The 24,776-nt window shown below is 45.6% G+C and overlaps 1 protein-coding gene across 1 annotated transcript; it reads left to right on the forward strand.

Annotated features, from left to right (window-relative positions):
* Nucleotides 1-49: 49 nt before the first annotated feature.
* On the forward strand, nt 50-24,776 carry dipk2ab (divergent protein kinase domain 2Ab). Its single transcript, XM_019274732.2, has 4 exons — nt 50-556; nt 6,573-7,467; nt 19,044-19,347; nt 22,768-24,776. The coding sequence occupies exons 2-4, from the start codon at nt 6,814-6,816 to the stop codon at nt 23,112-23,114; spliced, it is 1,305 nt and encodes a 434-aa protein (XP_019130277.1). The 5' UTR covers nt 50-556; nt 6,573-6,813; the 3' UTR covers nt 23,115-24,776.

Below are 24,776 nucleotides of genomic sequence, written 5' to 3' on the forward strand. Positions count from 1 at the left end.
AATCCAGACGAGACAATATTAGAACAGTCGCTTAGCAACCGCCCTGCCGTAAACGCGCAGCGGGTGTCGTGAGGGCTAAAGAGGCTGGTGTTGAAAAGAGTCGAAACAGAGCCCATTGTGGTGTTGAAGAGGAGTGAAGCTGCTGCTGCCCGAGAGGAAGAGCCAAAGAGGCAACACCGTGACTATAAAGGGACTAAGCGGAAAAGATTTTAAAAAAGAAAACACACACGACACGGACGCTGCTGTCTGTCTTTTGTGTGCAGGAGGACCGTTGGGTCCAGTCCGGAAAGAGCCGGTACACGAAGAGTTAAAGAGTCGACATCCCCCCAAGTGTTTATTTCAAGCAGCTAGCAGGCTAGCCGAGCTAAAAAAAAACCCTTACGAGCCGCCACAGACGAAGGGAGCCCGTGTGAGTTTGAATGATAGAAAATCTCCGTCGAGCTTTTGAGGGAAAGATTTGAAGCAGCCGTCGTCGCGCCTCGTGAGTAGCCGCAACTTTGAAGAACGAAATGAACTGATCCTCCACCACAGACCCGGGGAGCAGAAAGTCACACAGGTTTGTTTCACAGTTTTTGTTACTGCTCACAAACCTGTAATAATGTGAATTTAACAGTGCTGTTTTTTTTTGTTTTTTATAGATATAAGGGCTTTCTTGAATGTGTCTGACACTTAAAGCCTCACTGTTGCTCATAAATGTTTCAAACAGATTAGATAAAATGCTGATATGTAAACAAACTCATATCAAGATGCCCGCATCCGCTCAACGGTGACATGAAGTGTAATCTTACCACACATAGAGCTGATGGTAAAACAATCTTTGTCATCTCAACATCTTTTTTTATTATTATTATTTCATTAGACACACATTAAACTTAGTCCAAATCATAAATATCTGCATCACTGCAAAGGAGAGTTGTTATGCACAGTCTCCTGATGTGCACAATATGATACGAGGCAAAAATCCCTTCTTAACCTCCTAAACATGTATTTCTTAGATGCAGAACGTATTAAATTATAGCAGCATTGCTTTGCTGGAGACACTCCTAACATCTTAGATTTCTTCTTTCTACCAAAACATGTTTTTTTTTTTGTTTGTTTTTTTTGCATTGCTTCTCCATTTACTTGGCACTGTAGTCATTGACAACAACAAAAAAACAAACAGAACAATGCACATCCACAGGTTTCCACTTGGCCGACGTGATTTGGATTGATTTGCCGTTATTCGTCTTCCCTGTCGGCGTGAACAGTCGGGCAGGTTGAGCCGTTTCAGACAGAGAGGCTTGGGCGTTAAAAAACAAAAGAAGAAAGAAAGCATGATTTGCAATACATGGCTAAATTGACTTCACTGTGAGGTTTCCTGTGATTGTACAACGCTCCATGCGAAACTTCTGCCCTTGATTACTTCAAGGGAAAAATAGATTACCACAAAAGTCATACTGTTTGCTCAGGAAAGGACTCATAATAAGTCCTCAGGAATTTCTTTTTTACAGTCTAATGAATAGAGCCGGCTGCTTGGAATTAATTTTTTCCATATCAGGAGACTAATTGTGGAGCCTTTCTGCAAGGTTAGTCAACAAGGGAACAATGAAAATAGACCGGTACACTTAAGACGTTCTGCTGGTGGTTGATTTGAATGTTTCTCAGCACTCAGCAGGGAGACGTTTTGTAATTGTAGCCTGAAAGCTCCCACAGGAGCAGTATATTTTTGTTTTTGACCTCCAAACTCAACAAATCGTGTACGGATAAAGCCACTACAACAACAGATGGAGCAACATTAAGAGTGACCTTAGATGAAATAATAGGTAATCAATTTTATTTACCCCCACGACTCCGAAACGCATTTATTTAAACCAGAGCTTGTTTTTAATAAGTTCAAGTGTAGCTTCATTTAGAGGACACATTTGTTTTTGGAATAGCTTTAACATGAGATTTAAATTGACAACTTTTCAAACTTGTGCAGAGCGATGTGGGCTTGTGAAACTGCGCAGCTGTTTAAAATTAAACAAAAACAAACGTGAGATCGGATGAAGAAGAATCCAGAGCAAATCCCTCCCGGTCCGAGTTTGTCCTTCCGAAACAGAAACAGCTGCGTCAGTTTGGCGCAAAGCAGATACCATTGATATTCTCATTAAAATATCCAGCGTTTGGTTTGGGCCGGGGTTGAATGGACTAATGTTCATGTGGGGATGCTGCTAATTGGTGCTTCTATTCTGAGGACTCAATTTTCCATTAGGCATGCGAATGTTACTGTCATTTGTATCCAGCCATCACTGTCTGCCTGTTTGCTGTACTGAGGCAATCCGGCTGTGGCTGAATGTTTTTGTGATCAAACATTATTGACTCCCCCAGTCGATAACCTTGGCAACAGTAGTTCCTCTCTCTCTCCGGCTTGAGCCGCACATTGCAATGGAATGGGATGGTGGGGGAGGCTTTTTCCAAGCTTTGAGTAGGGCTTGGTGGTAATGCCTGCGATCTCCGGGGGTAGACACGTTTATGTGTGTGTGTGTTTGTGTGCGTCCATTCAGAGATGGAGAACTGCTGCTCTGTATTCAAGTGATCTCTTTCCGTTCATTCCCATCACAAGAGCAATAACTCAAAGTTTCTCTCACCTTGCTGTCCATTAGCGGCGTATCTTTCCTTTCTCTGTTTCTCTTTTCTCCAACTGCCCCACTGTATTCCAGCTCATTTCACCACCTCCTCTCTGCACTCTCTTTTGCATCTCCAATGGAATTAATCAGGCATGTTCATGTGTGGCTTGACTTCATTATATCCTAATGAAGTTTAGCCTCAGGTGCAGTGAAGGAAATGGGTTAGCCCGAGAGTAGCCTTGCCCTCGTACGCCATTATCTGAAACCAGTCTTACACAATGAGCTGTGGAAAAGATTATTCAAGAAGGAAATTTCCTTTTCTCCCCCCCCTCCTCTCTCTTTCTTATCTGTGCTATTCTGTCAAAATCTAAGTTTAATAAAAGTTGAAATATTAGAATATTACGATGTCATCTTCCTCTGCCTCGACCTTTGTCATTCTGTTTTACGCCAACATGGGGCCTATTGCTTCATCTTGCGCCTTTTCTGTCCCAGTAATGAGCCATTTTGCGGCTCTTAACATCTGCCAAACTTGGAACATTTTGAATGCGAGACTCATCTCCCATGCATGAGAAGTCAGGCATCCTTTGATTTGCCCTCTTTTCTTTGCCTCTCTTTCGAAGCGCTCACCGCAGTACTTTGTAGACTGAGTACTCTGAGAAACTTTCTTACCCCAGTTTTGGCAGCGCCTGCGTATGATGAGAGGTAATTTGGTGCTTATTCTAAACAGGGTTTTCCTCTTAGTATTGTGCATCCCTCGTTCCTCGCGGAGGGAGCAGCAGTGGCACTGCGAGGGAGGGATGGGAGGAGGGGAGGTAGTAGTGGTGGTGGTGGTGGGGGGGCTAATTTAAAACACAAGTTTTTCTGCGGGCACGATGAGGTTTGTCCAAAAGAAAACACTGCTTTAAATTTCACTGCCCTTCTATTCCAGAGGGTAACATCTGTTAGAAGACAAAGCATCTGGCTGTAATTTAGAGCTTTCCCTGAACTTTAGCCTTGTCAAAAACCTGAGTAGGCAACCTTGCCGTAGAGCTCTATACAAAGCCCTGTTAAATAAGTCTCAGCCGTGGGGTGGCACACAGCAATAGATAGTGACAGAGTTTAAAAAAAGTTTTTTTTTTTGCAGGTGTAAAACTCACCAGAAGCCGTTTCGAGGGGTAATTACCAGGGAAGAATATCCCCGTTTTTAATCACCACGATATCCTTCCGGTAAAGCTGAATGTGTTGGTTCTATTCACACTACTACTTTGCGTGTTACAGCAGCAGCAGCAAGCTATAAAAGCTTTAATCTAGTAGCATTTCAATTCCTGTACTCTCCTGCTTCATGCTAAACAAAAGTACAGGGTCAAGGATAAGCCATCTGTGGCAGCTTCGTGTATTTCAGCATTAGCATTTTAACACAGTGGTTGTGTCTCATTAAAGGATCCGAAACGTGGTATAGATCTCATCCTGTCAGTCTTGCAATTAGTACGGTCATTGACGTAATCCAGGTAATGCTCCGTAGGTAATCAAGACACTTTCTCTGGCGAGGAGAAAGAAGCTACGCACACACCCCCCCTCCTCCCCCCCGTGTTCACCGCCAGCTCGCGCATCTCATTACACGGCAGCGTCCGGGCCTTGTTCAGGGCTTGTTCCAGCTTGCCCCGTCTCTCTGTTGTTCTTTTTTTCTGAGGGGCGTAGAGGTGATCATCTCCTCGGCCCGCTGATCCTAGTTAAATTTCATATCTGCTCCCGAGACCTTGCAGCCACGTCTGAGCCGCGACCGCCTGTGTCAAATGCTAAATGGCACTTGAATCAAGAGCTCACAGCAACGGGATATTCCGTTTCCCCCCTCGAGCAATCAGATTCCTCCCGCTCCCTGTTGTAGGAGGCACAAGGCGCACAACCCTCTGACTCCTATTGGAATTGTGACTTTGTTTCTTTATTTCCTATCTCCCAATTCATCCTCCCTTCCCAATTTAATATGAATATCCCGTAGAATTGGAATGACAAGCCAAGACACCATTAAATTATTGTGTTGCCGTTCTTTTTAGCTCTATCTGAATGGGTGCGGCTGAGAGGTTATTTGGTTATTGTTCATTTATCACACTGGTGGCATTTTGTTGAAGTCAGCTCGACGTGGACCCACAGTTTCTTTATTTAGCATGCCCATTAAAATGCTGTTTTTAGGCAAAGCGCTGAAATAATTTGTCCGGTTTTGCTTGTGAGATATCACAGGTTAACGTGTGCACACCGTGCTATCAAGAAGTGTCTTCTAAATGAGTGATTTGTAGCGCCTCATTATAATGATAGTACTCCGTTGTAATGAGAAAATAAATAAATAGCTTCCATCCCATCATGTCACGGGAAAATTGTGACACATTTAAGATTTACAGTAGCTATTTGGTTTAGTTTAATTGAGTTTAAGAATGATTTACGATAGCCTCTGTCTTAAAGGAGAAATTAGATGCCAAAATAAGTCAGTCTGCCACTCATTATCCCTATCTTATTTATGCTACAGTGCTCACTGTTGCTGTTGAGTCACATCGCTTGAGTTTTAGATTTGCGGTAAGAATAGAACAAAAAAAAAAATGCATGAATCACATTTTTCTTTTCCACCTAAAAAAAACAAATTATATAGTTCTGCTGTCTGCTTGGATATGGTCTATTTTTACATTTAGTGATGTCGGCCTGATCTGCTCGAGGTATTTTCAGACAGGGGTGTGAGGTAAGAACCGGTGTATTCAGCTTCTTATCTGACACTCGGCAGCCGCACATCTCTCACAGCCGCTGCTCTCTTGGCTGCCTCCAGCCCCCGTGTCTTTCCCAGATCTCAGCCACTTCGATCTGAAAGCAAAATGCAAGCAAGCCATCGACATGCACGCTAATCACACTAGTGCGGCTGCTCGTTAGCGGTGCCCTCTCAAGTCGGCTGTTCTAATAGGCATGTCCTAATGAGCTCTAATTGAGGATGGCAAATTTGCATGGCCTGAGTCATTGTCTTTCTTAAAGCGACTTATAAGACTTACAAGACTCATTGCTAAAAAGCTGATTTGGGGATGGGGTCTTCATCATGAGCCGGCTTCTAGAAGCATTGTTCCCAGATTGTTGTCTCTCTTCCATTCTTAGTTCGTGCCATTTCCTTCTCCGCTGACATCGATATGCCTAATCGAGCTATTCACAGATTCCCCCCCCTCCCTACCCACCACCCATCAGCACCACCACCACCGGCACAGACGTTATTTTAGTGACACTAGCCATTTTCAAAGAAGCAACTTCAAAGCGTGATTAAAACGAAGCAGGGCAACTCTGATCAAAGGTTAAACTACGCACAGCGTGACTGTTCACAATGCAGTGAGATTTCTGCATTTGAAGTGAGAAGACGAAAGGAAAAAAAAATCACATTTTCTGAGCTCAGTGTGACCGTTAAGGTATGCGGATGGCATGTTATTTTGCTGTGCATCGGAGAAAAAGTGATGGATACTTATGTAGCTGCAGAGGGAGGTCCTTTTGAGGAATCACCCCCAGTGCTGCACATTTTATTTACTAGAGAGGATGTTGTACATTTCCTCTTAATTTGATCACTGACACTTTATTCTCCCCCTTTTCTATATTTTTATTTACCTTGCTTATATTGGGGAAGTATACAGGAATGATTTCCCAAAGAGAAAAAGCTCAAACGGGCACAGGCAGGTTTATTGCGTTGGCTGTGGGCCATCTCATTTCTGCTCAAAAAGTAATGAAATCTCTCAAATGACCCAAGCAATTCAAATTTGCGAGACAATTTCATATGCCAGAGAAAGTGCTTCTTTGTTTTATAGGAGGTATCACATGTAGGGGACTCAGGTGTGGAAGTTGCAGGGCCAGCAGAAGAAAAATTAAATAAACCCATTTCACTTGTTATGCATGACCAAAAGGGCCAATTTTAATGTTATGAACTGTAGCTTTTTTTTTTTTATTTGCCCTGATGTAATGAGTTCTGCTTTCTCTTTCCTTGCTTGATTTCAGGCCTGCTGGTTCGAGGTTGCTCACAAACACCAAAAAGGGAGAACATGACTCACCGGCCTCTGCCAGAGACTGGCACGGGGCAGCTGTGCCAACCTCACCCCTGCCTGCCGCTTTAGAAGCTACCCCAGTACACCATGACGGAGAGGCATTGAGGTTAGCTCCCCGACGATCGTCTCAATACCTCTCCTCCTCCCTATCCCTCAAGACCCCCCCACCCCCCTGCCCTTGCCCTGTCCCCATCATGCTGCGCTTCCTGCCTCTCAAACTTGGCCGCCTATACCGCTGTCTGAAGCTCTTGCTGGTGGTGGGATTGTTTGTCATCTTGCTGATGAACACCCACAACCTGTTCGCCTCCTTCCAGAAGAATGAACTCACTGACAGACGTTTCATCAACCTCAACAAGTGTCCCGCCTGCTTTGGCACCAGTTGGTGCCGCAAATTCATGAACGGCCAGGTTTCCTTCGAGACGTGGGGTCGCCTACGATTCCTAGACGTCTTCAATGTCAAGAATGTTTACTTTGCCCAATACGGTGAGCCCAGGGAGGGCACCCGGCGAGTGGTACTCAAGAGACTCGGCTCCAACCAGGAGCTGGCTGAGATAGACCAGAAAATCTGCAAGAGAGCCACAGGCAGGCCACGCTGTGATCTCATCCAGGCAATGTATAAGACTGAATTTGCCCGCATCAATGGCGATGTTCGTCTGCTCACTCCAGAGGTGGTGGAGGGCTGGTCAGACCTGGTGCACTGCCCCTCTCAGAGGCTGCTGGACCGCGTGGTCCGCAGGTACGCTGAAACCAAAGACTCTGGCAGCTTCCTGCTAAAGAACCTCAAGGACACGGAGAGAATGCAGCTGCTCATGACCTTGGCATTCAACCCGGAACCGCTCGTATTACAGGTACAGTCTGTTTTTTCAGTGTTGTGTGTCAACTGTAGTGTGTGTGTGTCAGTGTTTTTCTTATTGAGTGATGTTTGATTATTATTGAAGAAAATATTACATCTTGATAAAGATATGTCTGAGTTGCCTGGGGCCAAACTTTCAAATGGGCCCACTTTGGAAATTGGAAACAAGAATTTCTCGGTTAAAAAGAGGACGTACGCCATCGTTGGCATGGTTACATGTCAGTGTCCACTTAAAATGACGTTTGATTCAGGCTGGTCTCTAGTAATTGGTTGGGGAAAATCCTCCTCCCTCCTCTAAGATAATTGGCTTCAGTGGAGGCAATGCCAGACTAAAGATGGAAATGGAGTGTAAGAAGTTGCCAATCCTGTCTGATATCAGCCAGGTCTGTCAGCTGATCTGTGGCACCAGGTGTAGTCGATAAGCCATGGTTTCTCGATTACCACTGCTGCAAAGAGGATAAGCGCATCGGTACAAAGCAAGCCAGGGTGTTGGCCCACAAAGCCCCCCAGTAAATTACAGGGTGGGAATCCTCCTTTTCCTTCCCCTTGCCTTAGATCTAAGACGAGCCATTCCACCCTCCCTAAACTCGAGGCTACACGTCCGCTATCTGGAGCACGAAATATTCCTCCTGCTTAGAATAGAGACAGGTTTAAGAGCCATGGCCTCCCAAAAGATGAGAGATTTTGGCTGGCGGCGATACTGCATATTTAACACTATATGTAGGGCAGTTTTGAATTATTCAAAGATGCATCTGTAAACGGCCCAAGTTGTTTTTCGTTTTAATACATCTTTGTCCACTGCAGTCTCGTGACTTGTGGGGGGCGGGATGTAGAGGGATCTCTTACGGTGGTATCAGAATAAATATTTTTGAACCTTCACCAACCTTTTTTTAAAATGAAGTTTTCCACCTATATTGCTGTCTTTGCTCCAGCATTACACTGCAAAAAAACTGATGGACAAGACGCTGCAAAGATCGTGTCTCGATTTAGGCATTTGTTGTTTAGTTCTGAGACTTTGATCGAATGATTGCTTTATTCTTTATGTTCTATGAACTTATTCGTGCTTTGGCAGCAGGTTTTGAGTAAAATGATTACCCATTTCTCTTCTGTCATCCCGCATGTCAATGCAGTCGCACTGTATATCATCTAAGCGCTATCCACATCCGTTTTGTCACTGATTTACAAGCGGCCAATCAATTTCAATTTCAATCTGGCATTGACTGTGTCTCGTGAGGGGACAGAACAACAATGGCCATGGCCTGTGTAGACATTCAATAACCTCTGCTACACACAGGGCCACGCACCTCCAGGCATTTCAACGGACAAAAGGCGAGATCAGCCTTTTTTTTTGCCCGGTCAATCTATAAAATCTGATTAGCCATGTGTGGTCGTTTGCCCACCCCATTCCTTTCTTCCTCCTCTTTTCTTTCTTCTTTCTGTGTCATCCTCCCTTCTATTTTCCTGTCCGCTCCACAAACTCTGGACAGATAATTCCAGTCAGTGTTTTTAATGCCATTATGCCCCAGTTCAGAGGCTCGGTGACTCAACCCCCCTCCCTCACCACCATCCCTTATCTTGCACAGGGCTACAGACATCACACACACCAAACGTATCATGCCATTTGTCCACAGCTCTCCTCACTCCCTGCTCCGCGCAGGGCTTTGCATGTTTACAGAAAACCCATGAATTGTTGATCTCATCCTGAACCTGTGACCCGCAGGCATAAAAGAAAGAACCGTGGAGTTCTGCATTGCACACCAGGCCAGAAGGTAACAGATGGTGGGCATGAATTGTGTGGATGGGATAATATACAAAAGAAAATGTGCCAGGACCATCTCAGAGATTCACAGATCCCGTGTGCCTCAAGTGTTCGTCAGCATCACTGAACTCAAAAGATGAGGTGGAAAATATGCTGAGGAACCCTATACACAAGGTCAGGCAGCAGTAGACCATAAAGAATTAATGATGTCTATAGAGATTGAACAGGAGACGTGCTGCACTACAACACCTTGGTCTCCTTTTTTTTACCAGAGGTTAATGCTACTGCGTGGGGACTGGTTTCAACAAAAGATAGAGGAATATGGGCTGAGTTTTCATTTATTTAATGATATCTGATCCTTATTTCGACTCTTTATCACTCTGCCTCCTCGTCAGGCCTAGAGCGATGCTCCACTTTGTCTGGTTCTAGTTAAACACTTCTTCAGTAAGTTAGAAGGCCGCTATCTCTCGGTGTATAATCTATGTTTGCTATATTTAGGTTAAATGAATCCCTACTGCCATGGGTTGCCGTTGCTGTGGTTTTGCGGCTTTTCTGTATCTCTTTTCCTCTGGCTTTATACAGTTGAATAATGCCAATAACATTTCTGCTGTCTGCTCAGCGAGCTGCACTCACTGGCTTCTGTTTCCAGTCTTTTGAAGCCACAGGCAGTAAATCGGCCCTGTTTCACTAGGAGAAACCAGACCTTCTTTGTCAGTGGGAAACAATCTGCCGTGTTGTTCCGGGACCGGCCAACAATGCGTTTTCTGTGTGCTCTACACTAGCGCGCACACGGACACGCATACACACACACACACACACACACGAACACGAACACCACCCCCACGCCACAGTCACATGGAAGACAATTTGGCTTTGGGGAATACATATTTTTGGAAGACAAAATGACGACAGGCATAGAAGAAAATCCTTGTGCAATGAGAGGCACCTTATGCAACAAAATCTGTTTTCTCTCTCATTTTCTGTTACCCAATGGTGTATTTTTTTTTTCTTAAGGTTTCACAGATAAATCATCCTGGAAAGGTTTCTCTGTTAGTGTGATAAATCTACTGGTGTCGAGGGGTTGCCTATTTGCTAAGCAGAGAAATTACATGGTGCCGTTTAATTTTACCTCTTTATTGTAACTCGGTTTGCATGAAAGGCGAGTAATACATTTTTCTCCTCTCCCCCGGCTAGAAGCTTATTTGCCTGCTTCTCTCCCTCAGCTCGATTACTCACTGATTCATCAGGTGTTGGTCGTGTTTGATGGGGTACATCTGGTGCAACCTTTTTTCAAATTACTTCGATTTGGCCTAGTCTCCCCTTCCAAATCATTAAGTTCGGTGATCTAGCCAGAAGCATGTGACTGCACTCGCACCTTTTTGGTCCTCATCCCTTGTGTTGCTCAGTGAAGCCGAGAATAGGATGTGACAAGCCCGTAGGGGTTAGCTCAGTCATCTCCTTTGGACTCAAGTCTATGCTCTTCCAAACACCCCTCTCCCTTCTTTCTTTCTTTCTTTCTTTCTTTCCTTCTTTTTTTCCCCATCCTTCCCTACCTTCCCACAGATCCACTTGCTCGTTCAACGCGCCGCCCTCACCTGACACGGAGACACTCGTCAGAAGGCATGCGCCTCACACGCAACAACTGTTTTTCCCAGAGCACAGACATCTGACACTGATACTAACTCGTCGAAGAGACAGAAGAGAGAGAGGTTAGATGGATGACCTTATCTCCTCTTCCTCCTTCCTCAAAAGATTTTTGACAGCGGCTTTTTAAACGCGAACATGAAAGTAAACACTCACGGCACTTTGAGCAAACACACACTAGCAGCTTGTTTTTGAATTTTTCAAAATGGGGTGGTGGTGCCTCTTTCTCTTTTGGAATGCTGTTGATTTAATGAGACTCTGCATAATCTATTACGATGCTCATCCACTTTGGGAGACTAAGCCAAAGTAAATGTTATAAATTCAGGGTGTTTCCTGGCGCAATGCAAGGCAAAGGTGGTACCTCAACCGTAACCTACTGAACCTTGATTTATTTCTTTATAGGAAATAAATTACATGCGTCAGGACATAAGCTGATCTGCCTCTTTGTCAGAAACTGAAAATGAGTGACAGTCATTTGGTATTAAGAAGTTTTGTAGAGGCTAGACAAGCAGTAAATATTGCAAAGAAATATTTCATACTCCATTATCTGTAATACAAAAACATTATGTTTTATAGCTTTAATTATACATTGGAAAACAGATAAATCTTGTCGTTTTTGGGGACTGTCAGAGGCCATACAGGTAGTTTGTGGTAGTGCTGTATTAGATTGCATAAAAGTAAGAAACTACTCTTATAGTGTCAGTTAATCACAGTGGTCAAATGTTAAAAAAACACAAGCCAAGACACATAATTTCTGCACTAATGTATATTAAAAGGAACTCTCTGTGTTGCCAACATGGGGATGTTTCAGCAAACAACGCAGAAAATCTAAACCTTGATATTGTGTGTACAAGGAAAACTTCAGTTTTATGGTCTCGGCTATCTGGGTCATGCCTGTTTTGTTTTTTCGTTTTTATTTCTTTCTTTTCTTTTAATCAGACGCTGCATGCTGTCCCGTCTTAAGTGAGATCCTTCTGTCACTAAGGCCGGCTCAGTGGCTAAGGTCCACCGGTAAATAGTATTTAAGTTGCTAGCCTGTGATTAGAGCCTTTTGTTTTTTGGGTCTGGGGGGGATTGCGACGCTCTTAGCACATAAGAGAGGAGGCTGTGTACGCCGCTTAACCCTGCTTCAACTACTCCCAAACCCCCTTTCATTATTCTAACAGGCCTTTGTGTACAGACTGAATCCTGTTAGGATAAGACAGGGAGTTATCTGGGCCCGACTCCCCTCTTTTGGCTGCCCTTACTGGATGGAGGCCCTGGTGGTGAGAAGAGAAGGAGGAGGAGTGGAGGGTTTGTGTGTGTGTGTGTGCTGTACAAGCCAGAGCCTTGTGGTGTTTTCCCCCTATTTGAATGAGCCAGACTGCTTGTGTTACCATAATCCTTTCTCTCTTTCGCCCTCTCTCCAAACACACACACACACATATACATACACACACATGCATGACAGCTGTGTTTGGTTAGGTAAATGCCTGTGGCTGAAACCCTCCCACCCGACTCATCCCACCCACCAGCTCATTTTTTTTTAGATTGCCCCCCCCACCTCACCTCCCCAGCTTCCTACTGTTACAGCCTGCACCCCGACCTACCTCACGCACAGCTCCTGAAAATGCACTTCCGTCTAACCCCTTTCAAAACTTCCCCTAAAGACAGCCAATATGGATCTGTAATAAGTGGCTCTTTGCTGTGCCGTGTCCCCTGGAGATCCTGGGGCCTAATGTCGGAGCAATAATATGCTTTTTAGCCCATCGAGTTTGCCTGCAGTAATAAAATTGTTTATTGCATTAAAGCGTCAGGCACCTAGATCCTGTCAGAAAAAATATGCGAGGTCAGAGATGTACTGGAGCATCTTCAAGTCCTGGTAAAACAAGACAAAACTCCTCACTGGTAGTGTCACAGGCTGGCACCTCTTATTAGTCTTTTCAGACATGTGAAGTCCTAATTGTTCCTTGTAGGGGGAATCCTCGCTGTGTTTGCCCTCTTTCTGCAGAGAGGTGAGAGTGCAGGGTCAGCGACGGCAGTCTCCACACTCCCAGCACCCGGCTGCCCCCGACATAATTGGCGCCTGCTCTGAAATACACAACCCTTGATGTAGGCCTCAAACCCACAGCCCTCAGGTCTCCGGCCAAGCTTCACTTGGGTTCCTCTCCGACCGCGTGGGCGGCAATACCACCTAGACTGAGTCAACACCGCTGCCTATGACTTAATACATTCCTCGTCTTCCAGCGGAGGGGATTTATGAGGTGGCTCTGTGCGCCGTGGCTCAGGTTCAGGTCGGCAAAGGGTTTCAGCTATCAGCTAGCTGGCGGAGTGTGTACTACCAACCCCGGGCTGCACTGTCTTACGCTCTCATTCCTCATCCTGCTCTCATTCTCTCTCCACAGAGCAGAGATCTGCAGAACTCAGACCCAGCTAACCCATTTCTATCACTGCTCGGCGGTGCTCACTGAATCATGCGCATGCTGTTTCCCTCCGTGTTGCACAAGCTGACTGTACGTGGTCTTACTCGGCGCATCTACCTGACCTCTTTTTTTATTTTTTTTTATTTCTCATCTGAGCTCTGTTTTTTGACCTCTTACTACTTATTGGCTCTGACTTTACCACAAACACGCACACACACACACACACCCAGCAGTCTTTTCTAGCTTCAGTCTTCTCCTTTCAATGATTTTCCTGTTTCCCAAGACTGCTGCCAGCTCTACACACTGTGACTTTGCACTCTTTGAACCACATGTCTGGTAAAGAAAGAGGCAGGGCTTATTCTAAATTCAGATACATACTCTTTAACAGTCTCTGTCTCTCCCGACTCTTCTTTCTCCTTTCTAGACAGACACACTCTCTCTCCTCAGCTTGGTTGCTCTGACTAGGCATTTCCTGGCTTCCATGTCTGGAACAGACAGCATCACTGCCTTGTATTGGAGGTTTTTTGGGGGGGGTGGAACAAAGAGCAAAAGGGGGGCAGGGTTAGCAGGAGAAGCAGCAGCAACAGCAGGAGACCAGAGCACAGGAGAAGAAAGGGATAGCACCATGTGTGCCAGGATGAGGAGTTGGCATCGGCTCCCCTGTGGGGCCCGAGCTCTTGCTGCGGACCCAACCGACTGGATTTCAAACTTAAATGGCCAGCAAAATGCCAGACGGGGCTCGCCACACATCCTCCAGACACATAAGGTCAACGGGAGAGCTGCACATAAAAGCAGCGTGTTTTTTTTTTGTTGTTGTTTTTTTTTTCCCCCAAGTCCAACTTGGCAGCTCCAACCTTGCAGAGCAGATGTGACTCCTTCTTAACGCTAAGCCCCTTTTGATAAACAGACTGAATAATGTTCATTTTTCAACATCAGGGTTGAAAGGGTCTTCTTCTTCTTCTACTTCTTTATTCCTTTTTTCTTCTTCCCGTTCTTGCTGATGTTGTTGTCGTCTGACTGAACACGTCGCCGCGCTTCCTCAACTTTACCTTTTGATCCCCGGACTCCTGGCGAGTCCTGTCCCAACTTGTTAGCTACAAAGCGGCGGAGTTTTGTTGAGGACAGAAAATGTCGAGAATTTACACCACACCCTGCTTACGGCTTTAACAAGCTGCACACATGAATCACTTCTGTGGCAAACTACTAATTTCCTTTTTACTGCGAGTAGTTGTGGTGGCAGGATGAAGGCAACTGGTTTCTTTCTTTTTTTTTTTAAATCTTACATTCATGAACGCGGCTCTGTGTGTCCGCTGTATTTGCACGTGTGTGCGTCTCTTGTATGCATATGTGTGTTTGATTGACCAGTGTTCTTTGCAGCCCGGCCAAGGCAATATCTAGGGAGCTGCTCATGTTTACTCGGCCCCTGAATAGAGGTTGTTATCAGCCCCGGTCACGTTGCATGTTCTCATTCACATGCGCTTGGATACAGTTTCGCATAGACACATACGCACACACACGCACAAAGAGCCTCTTTTCGAACTCTCTCACACACACGCATACACGCCCACGTCCCCCCCCGAGTGGCCCAGTAGAAGGGCATGCCTTTGTCAGCAGATGTCAGGACGCAGGTGTGTGTTCCTGTGCCTCTCGCTCCATTCGTTTCATCCTCTTCTCCAGAGGCTGCCCATTTGTCTGTGGCCCCGTTTCATTTCAGCCCACTCCAATCTCCCCCCCAAGAGGACGCCAGTGTGTCTGTTGTATTACAGGAAGGGGAGTAGTAACACAAACCCCCCCTCACACCACCACCACCACCACCCTCCCACCAGTCGATGCTACCATCGTGTACCGGCACAACCTTTAAGATTAGATCAGTCAGACTTGGTCCTGGAGTCACCGTGAGGTCGTCTTTAATGAGACGGTTCCGTTGTGGACTCCCACCTTCGCCAGGCTCATTATTTCCGTAACACTGCAAGAATATCCAGCAAATAAATTTGTACGTAAAATAAAGAATAAAAAAAAGGAGCATTTGGCACCAAGTTCTGTGAGTTAAAGGTTTTGCTAAGCAGAACATAAAAGGTTTTTATCCAATGACAGGAACAAGAAGTGATAAGACCTTTTTTAAAAGCAGTAAAAATCGCTGGGATGTGTCATTGGCAGGTCTGCACCCTCAGCACTTTCTCAGTAGCATAACATTATTGGGAGTCGACTGGTAAAATTCACTACCTGTGCAGTACGCACGCATGCAAGTGTGCGCACACACACACACACACACACACACACACACACACACACACACACACACACACACACACACAGTACCTCCCATATCTGCTCAGAGATAGTGTGGTGGATGTAACATTAGGCAGGGCTTTCCAATTTATTTCGCCCACACCCCCCTGAACGCCTCATTGCAGACTTTAATGACTTCTGCAGAGTAACCGTTTAAAGAGCGCTAAGGGAGAATGATTGGTGGGACACGTGGAGTATTTATCAACCCCTGCAAAAGGTGAATCCAAAGCTCAGGTGCCCATTTCCACGGGCCTACACTCTTCACTAGTTCTCACCTTTTAGACTTACTGCATATGAAACTTTAAATATATATATATAGGACTCTCACAGAAATAGCACCCAGGTATGAGTTGTTAAGGCACCGGTAATGAGCCTCTGAATGAGAGAAGTGAATGAGCGACATCTATGTTAGGAAGCGAGGACCCGGGCCAGACATGCAGGCGTTCTCATAACAGTCATTGACAGTGTCTGAAAGTAGCCTCAGGGCATTCATCCTCCTCCTCCCTCCTGTCCCGTCCCCCCACCTCCCCCAATCTGCCGTCGCTCTACTTTTGCTCCCATTCAGGCAGCAATCTGACAACAAAGAGAGAGATGTGTTTAGCAGGCAGGTCTTTGCTGGTTTATTCCTCCTGTCCACTGGAGCGGAGAAATGAAAGACACTCTTGTTTGTGTCTCCTGTTTGCTGTCTTCATCGTATTCTCCTCTTTTGCCTCCTCTGTCTCCACCACCCCCCCTTCATCACGTCCGTCCATCCGGCCTGCAGACGGTAGACAGGCAGGATGGTGTTTTACAAAGCAGGTTTAGCCGTAGCATCGGCCATGTTAAGTTTTGTCAACAAGACCAAGAGCCGCTTAGATTTACAGCAACATGTAGCGATCTGAGGTTTGAATCTGGGTCAGAGGGAAGCAAGCCTAATAGGGATGTAGCCTACCACCAACGGATCCAGCTTCAACCTAATCTTTCTATACCAACTTCAGAAATTAGAAAGCCATTTTAAATATTTAGCCTGTTCTCTAATCCTAAAATCTCCCGTGTAGGATTGCCTGTTGGCTAGCAACATCTCAGCAGTCCGGGTTTGTCTCCTTTCCAGTCAGTGCTCTACTTTGGGAGCCCACCATTATCCTTTTTGTTTCTTAGCACCCACTGGACTTTTTCCACGTTTTTTTTGAGACATGTCTCCCTCCTCAGATTCCTCCTTCTGTCAAGTTTGTTCTATCAGAAAATGTAGAGGAAGGCTATTAAGCCAAGAGTTTTTTTGGGGGGGAAGTTGGGTGAGTCATTGCCAAGTCCAAGTCTGACAGGCACAGACAGACAGACAGGCTGTTGGAAGCCAGTAGTGCTTCCTGGACAGACTTTAGTCTGGCCCACAATTGATTCGGTCACCTCGGGGGAAATGGGCTCGACCAAGACTGCATCGCACGCAACTTATCATTGTCCTCCCTTCTTGGTGGTGGATATTTCTTAACACTGATGGGAACAAGAGTTACGCCTAAGGAGACTGAGACAGACCATAAAAGTCTATTTTTGTGCGGAGTGCGAAAAGTTGCAAGTCATAATTTGTTGCATATTTTGATTTATTTAGCATCAAGATTCAAAAGTTGTTTGTACAGTTTCTAAGTGAAGGACGTCCTGCTAGACGTCCTTCACTTAGAATTGCTTTTGGCGTGTTGCATCTCATACTACAGCGCAGGTGGGATTCATACACTTTGGCCTTTTAATGTACTCAGCAAATTATAGCCTAGTCGAGGATGTAATAAAGGAGCTTAAGAGCAGCAGAGTTTCAGAAGTCGAGGTTTGTGTCAATGGTGCACTAGTGAACCTGCAAATCGCTGCACAGTCATCCATTCAGAGCCACGGTTTCTTTGTCGCATGCGCCCCTTGGTGCCACGGTCTCCATGTGGCAGGGGTCCAGCTGTTGTCTTTGAGATACAGCAGCTGCGTAGCTGGTGGGTGGGTGGGAAGGCGGGGTTAAAATATATGTTTTTAAATAATTTGTATTTCATTAAAGTTTAAAGGGACTTGGGGCAGCCATGCATATTTAAAATCCCGCCCCCCCCTCTGGGCAGAAATTGAAAGCTGGTGAACTATTGAGTAACCACGAATGTAACGTGAAGCACGGCAGTCATAGTAGTTCACACCTCACCCGCAGTGGCATGGTGTGTTCCCTGCCATATCTCCGACGTGGTTTCAGAAGGGGAGGGCTACCGAGGCTCCTGTGAAACACGAGCACTCCTGATTCTCTGTTTGTCTCCGTCCGCCTGCCAGAACCAGCAGCCTAGGAGAGATTTGTTACAGAGGAATAGTGGGTTATCATTAAGCTAGCATATGGCCGGGTGTTTATTGGAAAAGATAGAGGCCTATGGCAGGGAGGTTTTATTGTAATAGATGTGAACTTATCACTTAAAGCAAAACTCATGTGGGCTACAAAAAAAGGGGGGTTTCATTCTATTATTTTCCATTAATTTGTCCTCCCGTTGTGATAGCCTGTGGCACCGATGTAGAAAAAAAATGATTTCAGGGAAGTGTGAGACACCAGAGCTCATGGAGAGAGATGGAAGCGGGTAAAGAGACATACAGAATCAAGTCCTTTAGCAGCCCGGCACGTCTGCCAAACGCAGCTGTTTCACAGTCATTTAGGGGGGTCTCTGCCTGCGCAGACATTACCACTTGACTTTAAGTGATGACAGACGACCGCGCACATGCGCCCGTTTTCCCTTTGCCCTCCTAAATCTGCAACATCTTAGAGAGATTGTTTGTTCATTTCCATCCCGTCTTTCATAATCATAACTCGCTTTTGGCAACAAGTGTCAAATGTCAATCCGTTGGATTGAAATTGGAAAATTGATCCGGGTAGCAGCAGCGACATCGCTTCCTGCTTGTGGTATTACTGTGATATTAATAATCAGATTTAACCTATAATACAGTGTGATTTCTTGTCAGCACGCCCAAACTGCATTAGGTTGGTCAGCCAACACCATGCAGCAGCTTAAATCGCCCCACTTCTGCATCATAACACATGAGGCTTTCCCGCTAACTGCTGCTACCACAAATCACCTCCTATCAGTTCTTTGGAAGCACTGAGCACAGCAGCTCGTAGCTGTAGGGCTTTAACACAAACTGGCTCTTTTCTTTTATTAAATTTAATCCATTATACCCTGTGCTGGCTCCGTTTCGTGTGATCCGTTGGCAGATTTTCAACTATTGTGCTTAGAAACGTGTATAAAATAATTACACGGCAACTTTGTGTTTGGTGCTTGGGTTTTTTTTTGTTTCTTTTTTTTATTGTGAAACTGATTTTCCGTGCACGCTCAACAAATGTTTTCTGACAACGTGCAGGTTCTTTCACGTTAGCCTCTGCTTTTCAAAGGCAACAGGGATATTTCTTTCAGCCAACTCCTCATTACACCGCCTGACATCTTTTTATCTGTGTGTTTTTTAAATCAACAGCCTCTGTTCTCGTCTGTTTCTCCTTCCCAGAGCTTTCCGTCAGACGAAGGGTGGCCATTTGCCAAGTACCTGGGAGCGTGTGGGCGCATGGTAGCTGTCAACTACGTGGGCGAGGAGCTGTGGAGCTTCTACAACGCACCCTGGGAGAAGAGGGTAGACTTGGCCCGTCAGCTGATGGACATCGCTGAGCAGCTCACCAACAATGACTTTGACTTCGCCCTCTATCTGCTCGATGTCAGCTTCGATAACTTTGCGGTGGGCCCACGCGACGGGAAGGTCATCGTTGTTGACGCGGAGAATGTTCTCGTGGCAGACAAAAGGCTGATCAAGCAGAGTAAGTGATGGCGTCATTCATTACCTGAACACATGTGGCCTGTGCGCGTGGGTGTATATCCATATGTCGGCAAATTATTCCCCCAGTTGCCATGACAATTCCTCGTTGTTTGCGAATATGCGTGCGTGCATCACATCTTTGAAACATTACCACCTCCGGAGCTACAAAAGAAGAGAAGTACTGTTCCTTTTGTACAGGATGATTATAGCACCTACTTTATATTCATAACATATGTACTCATGCAGACGGTGTTCTTCCATGTGTTTATCACAGACTTCCTCAAAAGCCTAAATCACTGACCACAGAGTGGATTCTCCGGAAAACACTTCACATTTATGTCAGAACTGTAACTGTAGCCAACTGTGGCCCATGAGGCAGTGACGAAGGTTCGGGGAAAGGTCTCGAGGGACAGACGGCTGTGGGCAAATCGGTACACGCTCGAATCATCCTCTCTTCTAAGAATACACTCATCCAGCACCCCTCCTGCCCCCCAACACGCTCGTCCACATCAAAGCGGAGATCTTTTGGATAACAAGCCACATCTTCGCTGCCCTAGTTTTTTTTTTTTCTCCCCCTCTAAGAATAAACCTCATAACAAGGACAGAGAGAGCTATACATCACACACTCAGTGCGGCAGGTTCCTACCCCTCTGTCCCCCTTCCTAGGGCTACTTCAAAGAGAGAGACGACCACCCAGTCAGGCTCTTAGATTTGTCACTTCCTGCAGAAATCCTATTAAAGTGATAAACTGTTTTGTCGTTAGGTGTTGAGGTTCCACCATTGTGCCCTGTGACAGATATGAGATTGTCTGGGTAGGTTGGGGTGTGTGTGTGTGTGTACATAGTTGGAGGGGAAGTATTGTGATGAATTTATCCTAAGATAAAGTGCCGCTTTACCAAATTACAAGATCTGACAGCAGAAAACCACAAATAGATGTACAACATGTCGAGGTACTCATGGCCTGTAGTTTGTTTTTTTTTCGCCCCCGGAAGCTTGTACTTCCTGTGTGGTTCTGTTGGTGTGTGTGTGTGTGAGCTCTGCTCAAAAGTGTGTGTATATATTAATCTTATTGCCAATAGCAGCAATTTTCCACCCTGTCACAGTAGCCTTTTGCAAGTCCCGAAGCACAATCCAGGTTGAGACTCCCTTTGTCTGGCTGACCCATTTAGAGCTTGACATCTCAAGCTGCTTACCCTGGCCATTCAGAGTTTAAGCCTCAAGAAGGTTTGCATCCTCCTTGTGTGTTTGTGTCTGTGCCAAGTGGCGGGGCGCAGCTAAAGAAGGAGGATGATGGCGGTAATGAGTATTACGAGGTCACGGCCATGTGTCGGACAGCGGTAGGAAATAGGCGTGGCAACCTCCTATGGCTCCGCAAAGCAGAGAATCCAATCCCTACAATTAGAGGCCGAGATTGAAAGCTTGTTGAAGTGTGTGCGGCGCGAATCTCATCAGACTAAACGGAAACGCCAATTGATTTGCAAATCAAACGCGCAGTGCCACCCTCTCCATGTTGATGCCGGCGAGCTCGAGTCGTACCGCGCGCCATGTGTTCGCACAGTCCACTGGCACGACAGGAACCATTCCCCATCATTGAGTTTATAGCATTTGAGGATGATTTCAACCCCAGTGGTTTTTGGAAACACATGCTGTATAATGTAACACGCACTTCGCTCCACTCTCATCCTCCTGTCTGTTGGAGACGGTCTCACACACAATCGCACTTGAAACACGCACACTCTCTCACATTCAATGATTCACACCAACACCGGCACGCATTGTTAAAACCGACTCGTACTCTTGAATGCCGAGAGTAAGGCCACGCTAACAAGCATTTCAGGCCCAATGTCCCTTCTCAGTGTAGCCGTGGGATGCCAGAGGAGTGAGCTGAATGTATACAAGTCCGACCTGAGCTCCTTAACATGGAAGGTGCCGGATACGCAGGAGATGAGAGAGGCTAGGCAGCCTACCTCCGTCCACCAACTCCCTGTCCCACTCAATTTGAATTGGAAATGATTTCGTTTGCTTTGGAAATGTTGGAGCTTTGCTACACTCAGGCCTGCAGTGGAACAGAGGGGATTGTGGTGCAAGTAAACAGACCTCAGACTTCTTTCAGCCTTTAGTTGAGTCTTCTTTTTGTGTGTGTGGCTGTGCTCATCTTCGTCCTTGAGTATGAACCGTCTCCTCCCTCCTTGTTCTCTTTAAGTGTTATTTCTAACTGTGATATGTGTGTGTATGGATGTGTGTGTGTGTGTGTGTGTCAGGGCGCTCTCCTGATGCCATCTGTCAATCAGCGCTGAGGTGTGATGCATGGCCAGCTATGAAACATTAATTGCTTTCACCTCACCTTGCTACTTGTGCACACACTTCCCTAAATGTGTGTGTGTGCGTGTGCGCGCACGCTCTTGTAATTCATACGCAGGCAGATCCATCTTCCGTCACCCACACTGATTGAGGTTGATGTGCCCCTCCTCTTCAGGGGGCCACAGGGGCCCCTTGCTAACAGGGCAGCGCTGGATGTTTGATTGAGTTGTTCTGATGAGCCAGAGGAGAAGTGCATTACAGCGCTGATACACTGATTATGTGTTTGCATCCTCTGGGTCCACCCCCTCCCCTCTCTCTCTCTCTCTCTCTCTCGCTCTCTTTCTCCCCTCACCTCCCAACATTGTTATTGATCTGGTTTTTAATGCACAAACCAATAGCTCTCTCATCATTCCAGGTTATTTTCTTGGCTGCCTCCTTTCCCAGCACAGTCCCTCTCTAAAGAGAGAGGGGGAAAAAAAGCAAAGTGAATTGAGCGCGAGAAAGAACTTTATTTGCTCAATAAATCTGGAAAGTGGTTCATTTCTGTCAAATGAAAAACGGTTGATGAGTTGTTTGGCTGTGCGCTTTGAAAAAAATAATTTCCTGTTAGTGTCCCGGGGGATGTCAAAAGTGGCACCTCAGCCCAGTCAGCTGCTGGTCAGGTTCATTTCTTAGCTGATATTTTTTCACCCTTTTGAAAAACAGTTATTCATCCTGATCAGACGCGGCCAGACAGTCGGTTAAAATCAGTTATGATTCAAATTTCAAACGGTGTTTAACTGTTGTACATTTTGATAACTTATCTTGAAAAGAAAAATGTTCTCACTGCACAAAATATAAAAAATTGCAGGCTGGTTGGAACTCATAGGCTCCTAAGTGCATGTTGCTGTGTTATAATTCCACGACGTTTTGATCACATAGTGTGCAAAAAACCTCCATATCCTGATCTTATTACATATTCACTTCATGAAGGCCGTAAGAAACAAAGCTTATGACCCAATAAATGCTTTTATTTATTTGAAATGAATGCTGCGCACCTACGACTCTATTAATATTATCGACTGTGTTTTACGACCACTACGTTTTTATTGCATTTAACTGTCTGTCTGTCTCCCCGCAGACAAGCCAGAGAACTACGACGTGTGGTATGAGAGCCGCTTCGAGGAGTGCGACAGGGAGGCCTGTCTGTCTTTCTCTAAGGACTCCCTTTGTTCCCGGGTCACCGTGGACCACAACTACTATGCCGTGTGCCAGAACCTGCTGTCGCGGTACGCTACGTGGCGGGGCACCACTGGAGGCCTCCTCCACGATCCCCCAGCCCACATAGCCAAAGATGGACAACTCGAGGCCCTGTTGGACGAGTGCACCAAACCCAAAAAGCGCTACGGCCGCTTCCAGGCGTCTAAGGAACTGCGGGAATACCTCACGCAGCTAGCTGCCGCTTCCTCTTCCGCCACGGCGAGGTAATAAATGGAGTCTGCGTTAGCCCGACGCACTGAGAGACTAGATCCTGTACTCTTTATCGCCGGACTCTTGGGATCCTGGTTCTTGTACATGATGTCATTCGCTCCCCTTTGTGCACTGGAGCTTGAAGGTGTTAGAGGTCTTGCATCAGGAAGTGTAAGAATCAAACTTCAAAGCAGATTTGTTAAAGCTCCGGCTTTTAACTGACTTTTACTCCTATGTGGGGGGAAAGAAAAAAAAAAGAGTGCGGCACTAAGAGATTCTGGTTGGAACCAGGATAGAGAGGGGATAGAGGTAACATCTCCTCTCCTGGGGTGGGCTGCCATCCTTGGGTTGGAGGGGGTAGGAAGGTGAGAAAGGGCTCTGGTAAACGCATCCTTCACTGGACCAAGGTTCACGCAAACCAGAGCATCCATGCAACATCACCGCACAGCCCTGACCACATCCACCCGTCGTCCCGTTCACTCCTCAGAACTGTTGTGTTTCGTAACATCAAATCTTAACACCTGTTTCATTTTGCCCCGAGGATCTCTTGTAAGTTTCGTTTTGTGTTTGTTTGTTTTTTTTCCAGGGCTGAATTTAAGCAGATCGGTGCGTTTACATTTTTGCTGTGCCATGGCTTTTTTTCCCCCCCTCTGTAGCATGGCTGCAGGAAAGGCGAAGGTAGCATGAATCTCTTGCTGTCAGGCAGCGAGGAAGGCCAAGCTACGGCAGGTATTCGAGGAGAAGCAGGGCATTGGAGCTTTGGTTTTTCATGCAGGAGAAAAAGAAAACCCTTGACGGCTACATAAGTCTAATGTCCTGCTACTCCAATCAATCACTTGATTTCCAGGTTCCAAGATTGTGGCAATCATCTTTTCTTCTTTTTTTTGGTTCTTTAATAGGAAACGGAGAGTGAGACAGCTGCACATAGGAAAAGGAAGGGAATAATTGAACAGTCCCTTGATGCAGATGTGCCTATACCAAAGAGGCTATATATAATATTAAGAATCCTGAGCAGTACAGAGTGACAGCACCTTTCCCTCCAGTTGTTCCCCACTAGAGCTGTCCAAAGGAACCGTAATGTGTACACAATCTTACTCGAGCTGGCAGGCCTGCATCCTCATTTCCTTTTCTTGTTTTCAATAGGAACCTTAAACCAGAGGTATGCAAGTCAAAGATTTGCTGTACTTCATGTCACATAGGCTTCTCTGATTTAACCTCCCATTCGATTGATGAATGAAGACAGATAGGAAAAGATGTGTTTGTTTGTTTTTTTTCTTCAATGAGAATAATAAAAAAAAGAAAAAAAAAACCTTGACTGAATGAAAGCAGGAAATGAAGTGATTCTTGAGGACTAGAAACACAATAAAGCAGCAATGTAGTGGCCTCCAGTGTCAAATTCTCTTTAAATGTCTGTAATTGATAAATGGATCCTATTGACAAACTTCTCCCACCAGTGTTAAGTGCAGCAGTGACAAAAAAAAAAGGAAATGAAGAAATTACTTCTTTGCTCCTGGCTTCTGACCTGCACTTTGAAATTCTGTAGCCCAGAACATTTCCCTTAAATATTTAAACACTCCACCACTTAGAGGTTGATTTTTACACTCTGTGGACTAGTAAATTAAAGCAGAATCACACATATTTGGTAATTGGTTATAATAAGATAATAAAAAATAAAAGAAA

Source organism: Larimichthys crocea, chromosome XXIII (genome assembly GCF_000972845.2).
Source record: "Larimichthys crocea isolate SSNF chromosome XXIII, L_crocea_2.0, whole genome shotgun sequence".
NCBI classification, from domain to species: Eukaryota; Metazoa; Chordata; class Actinopteri; family Sciaenidae; genus Larimichthys; species Larimichthys crocea.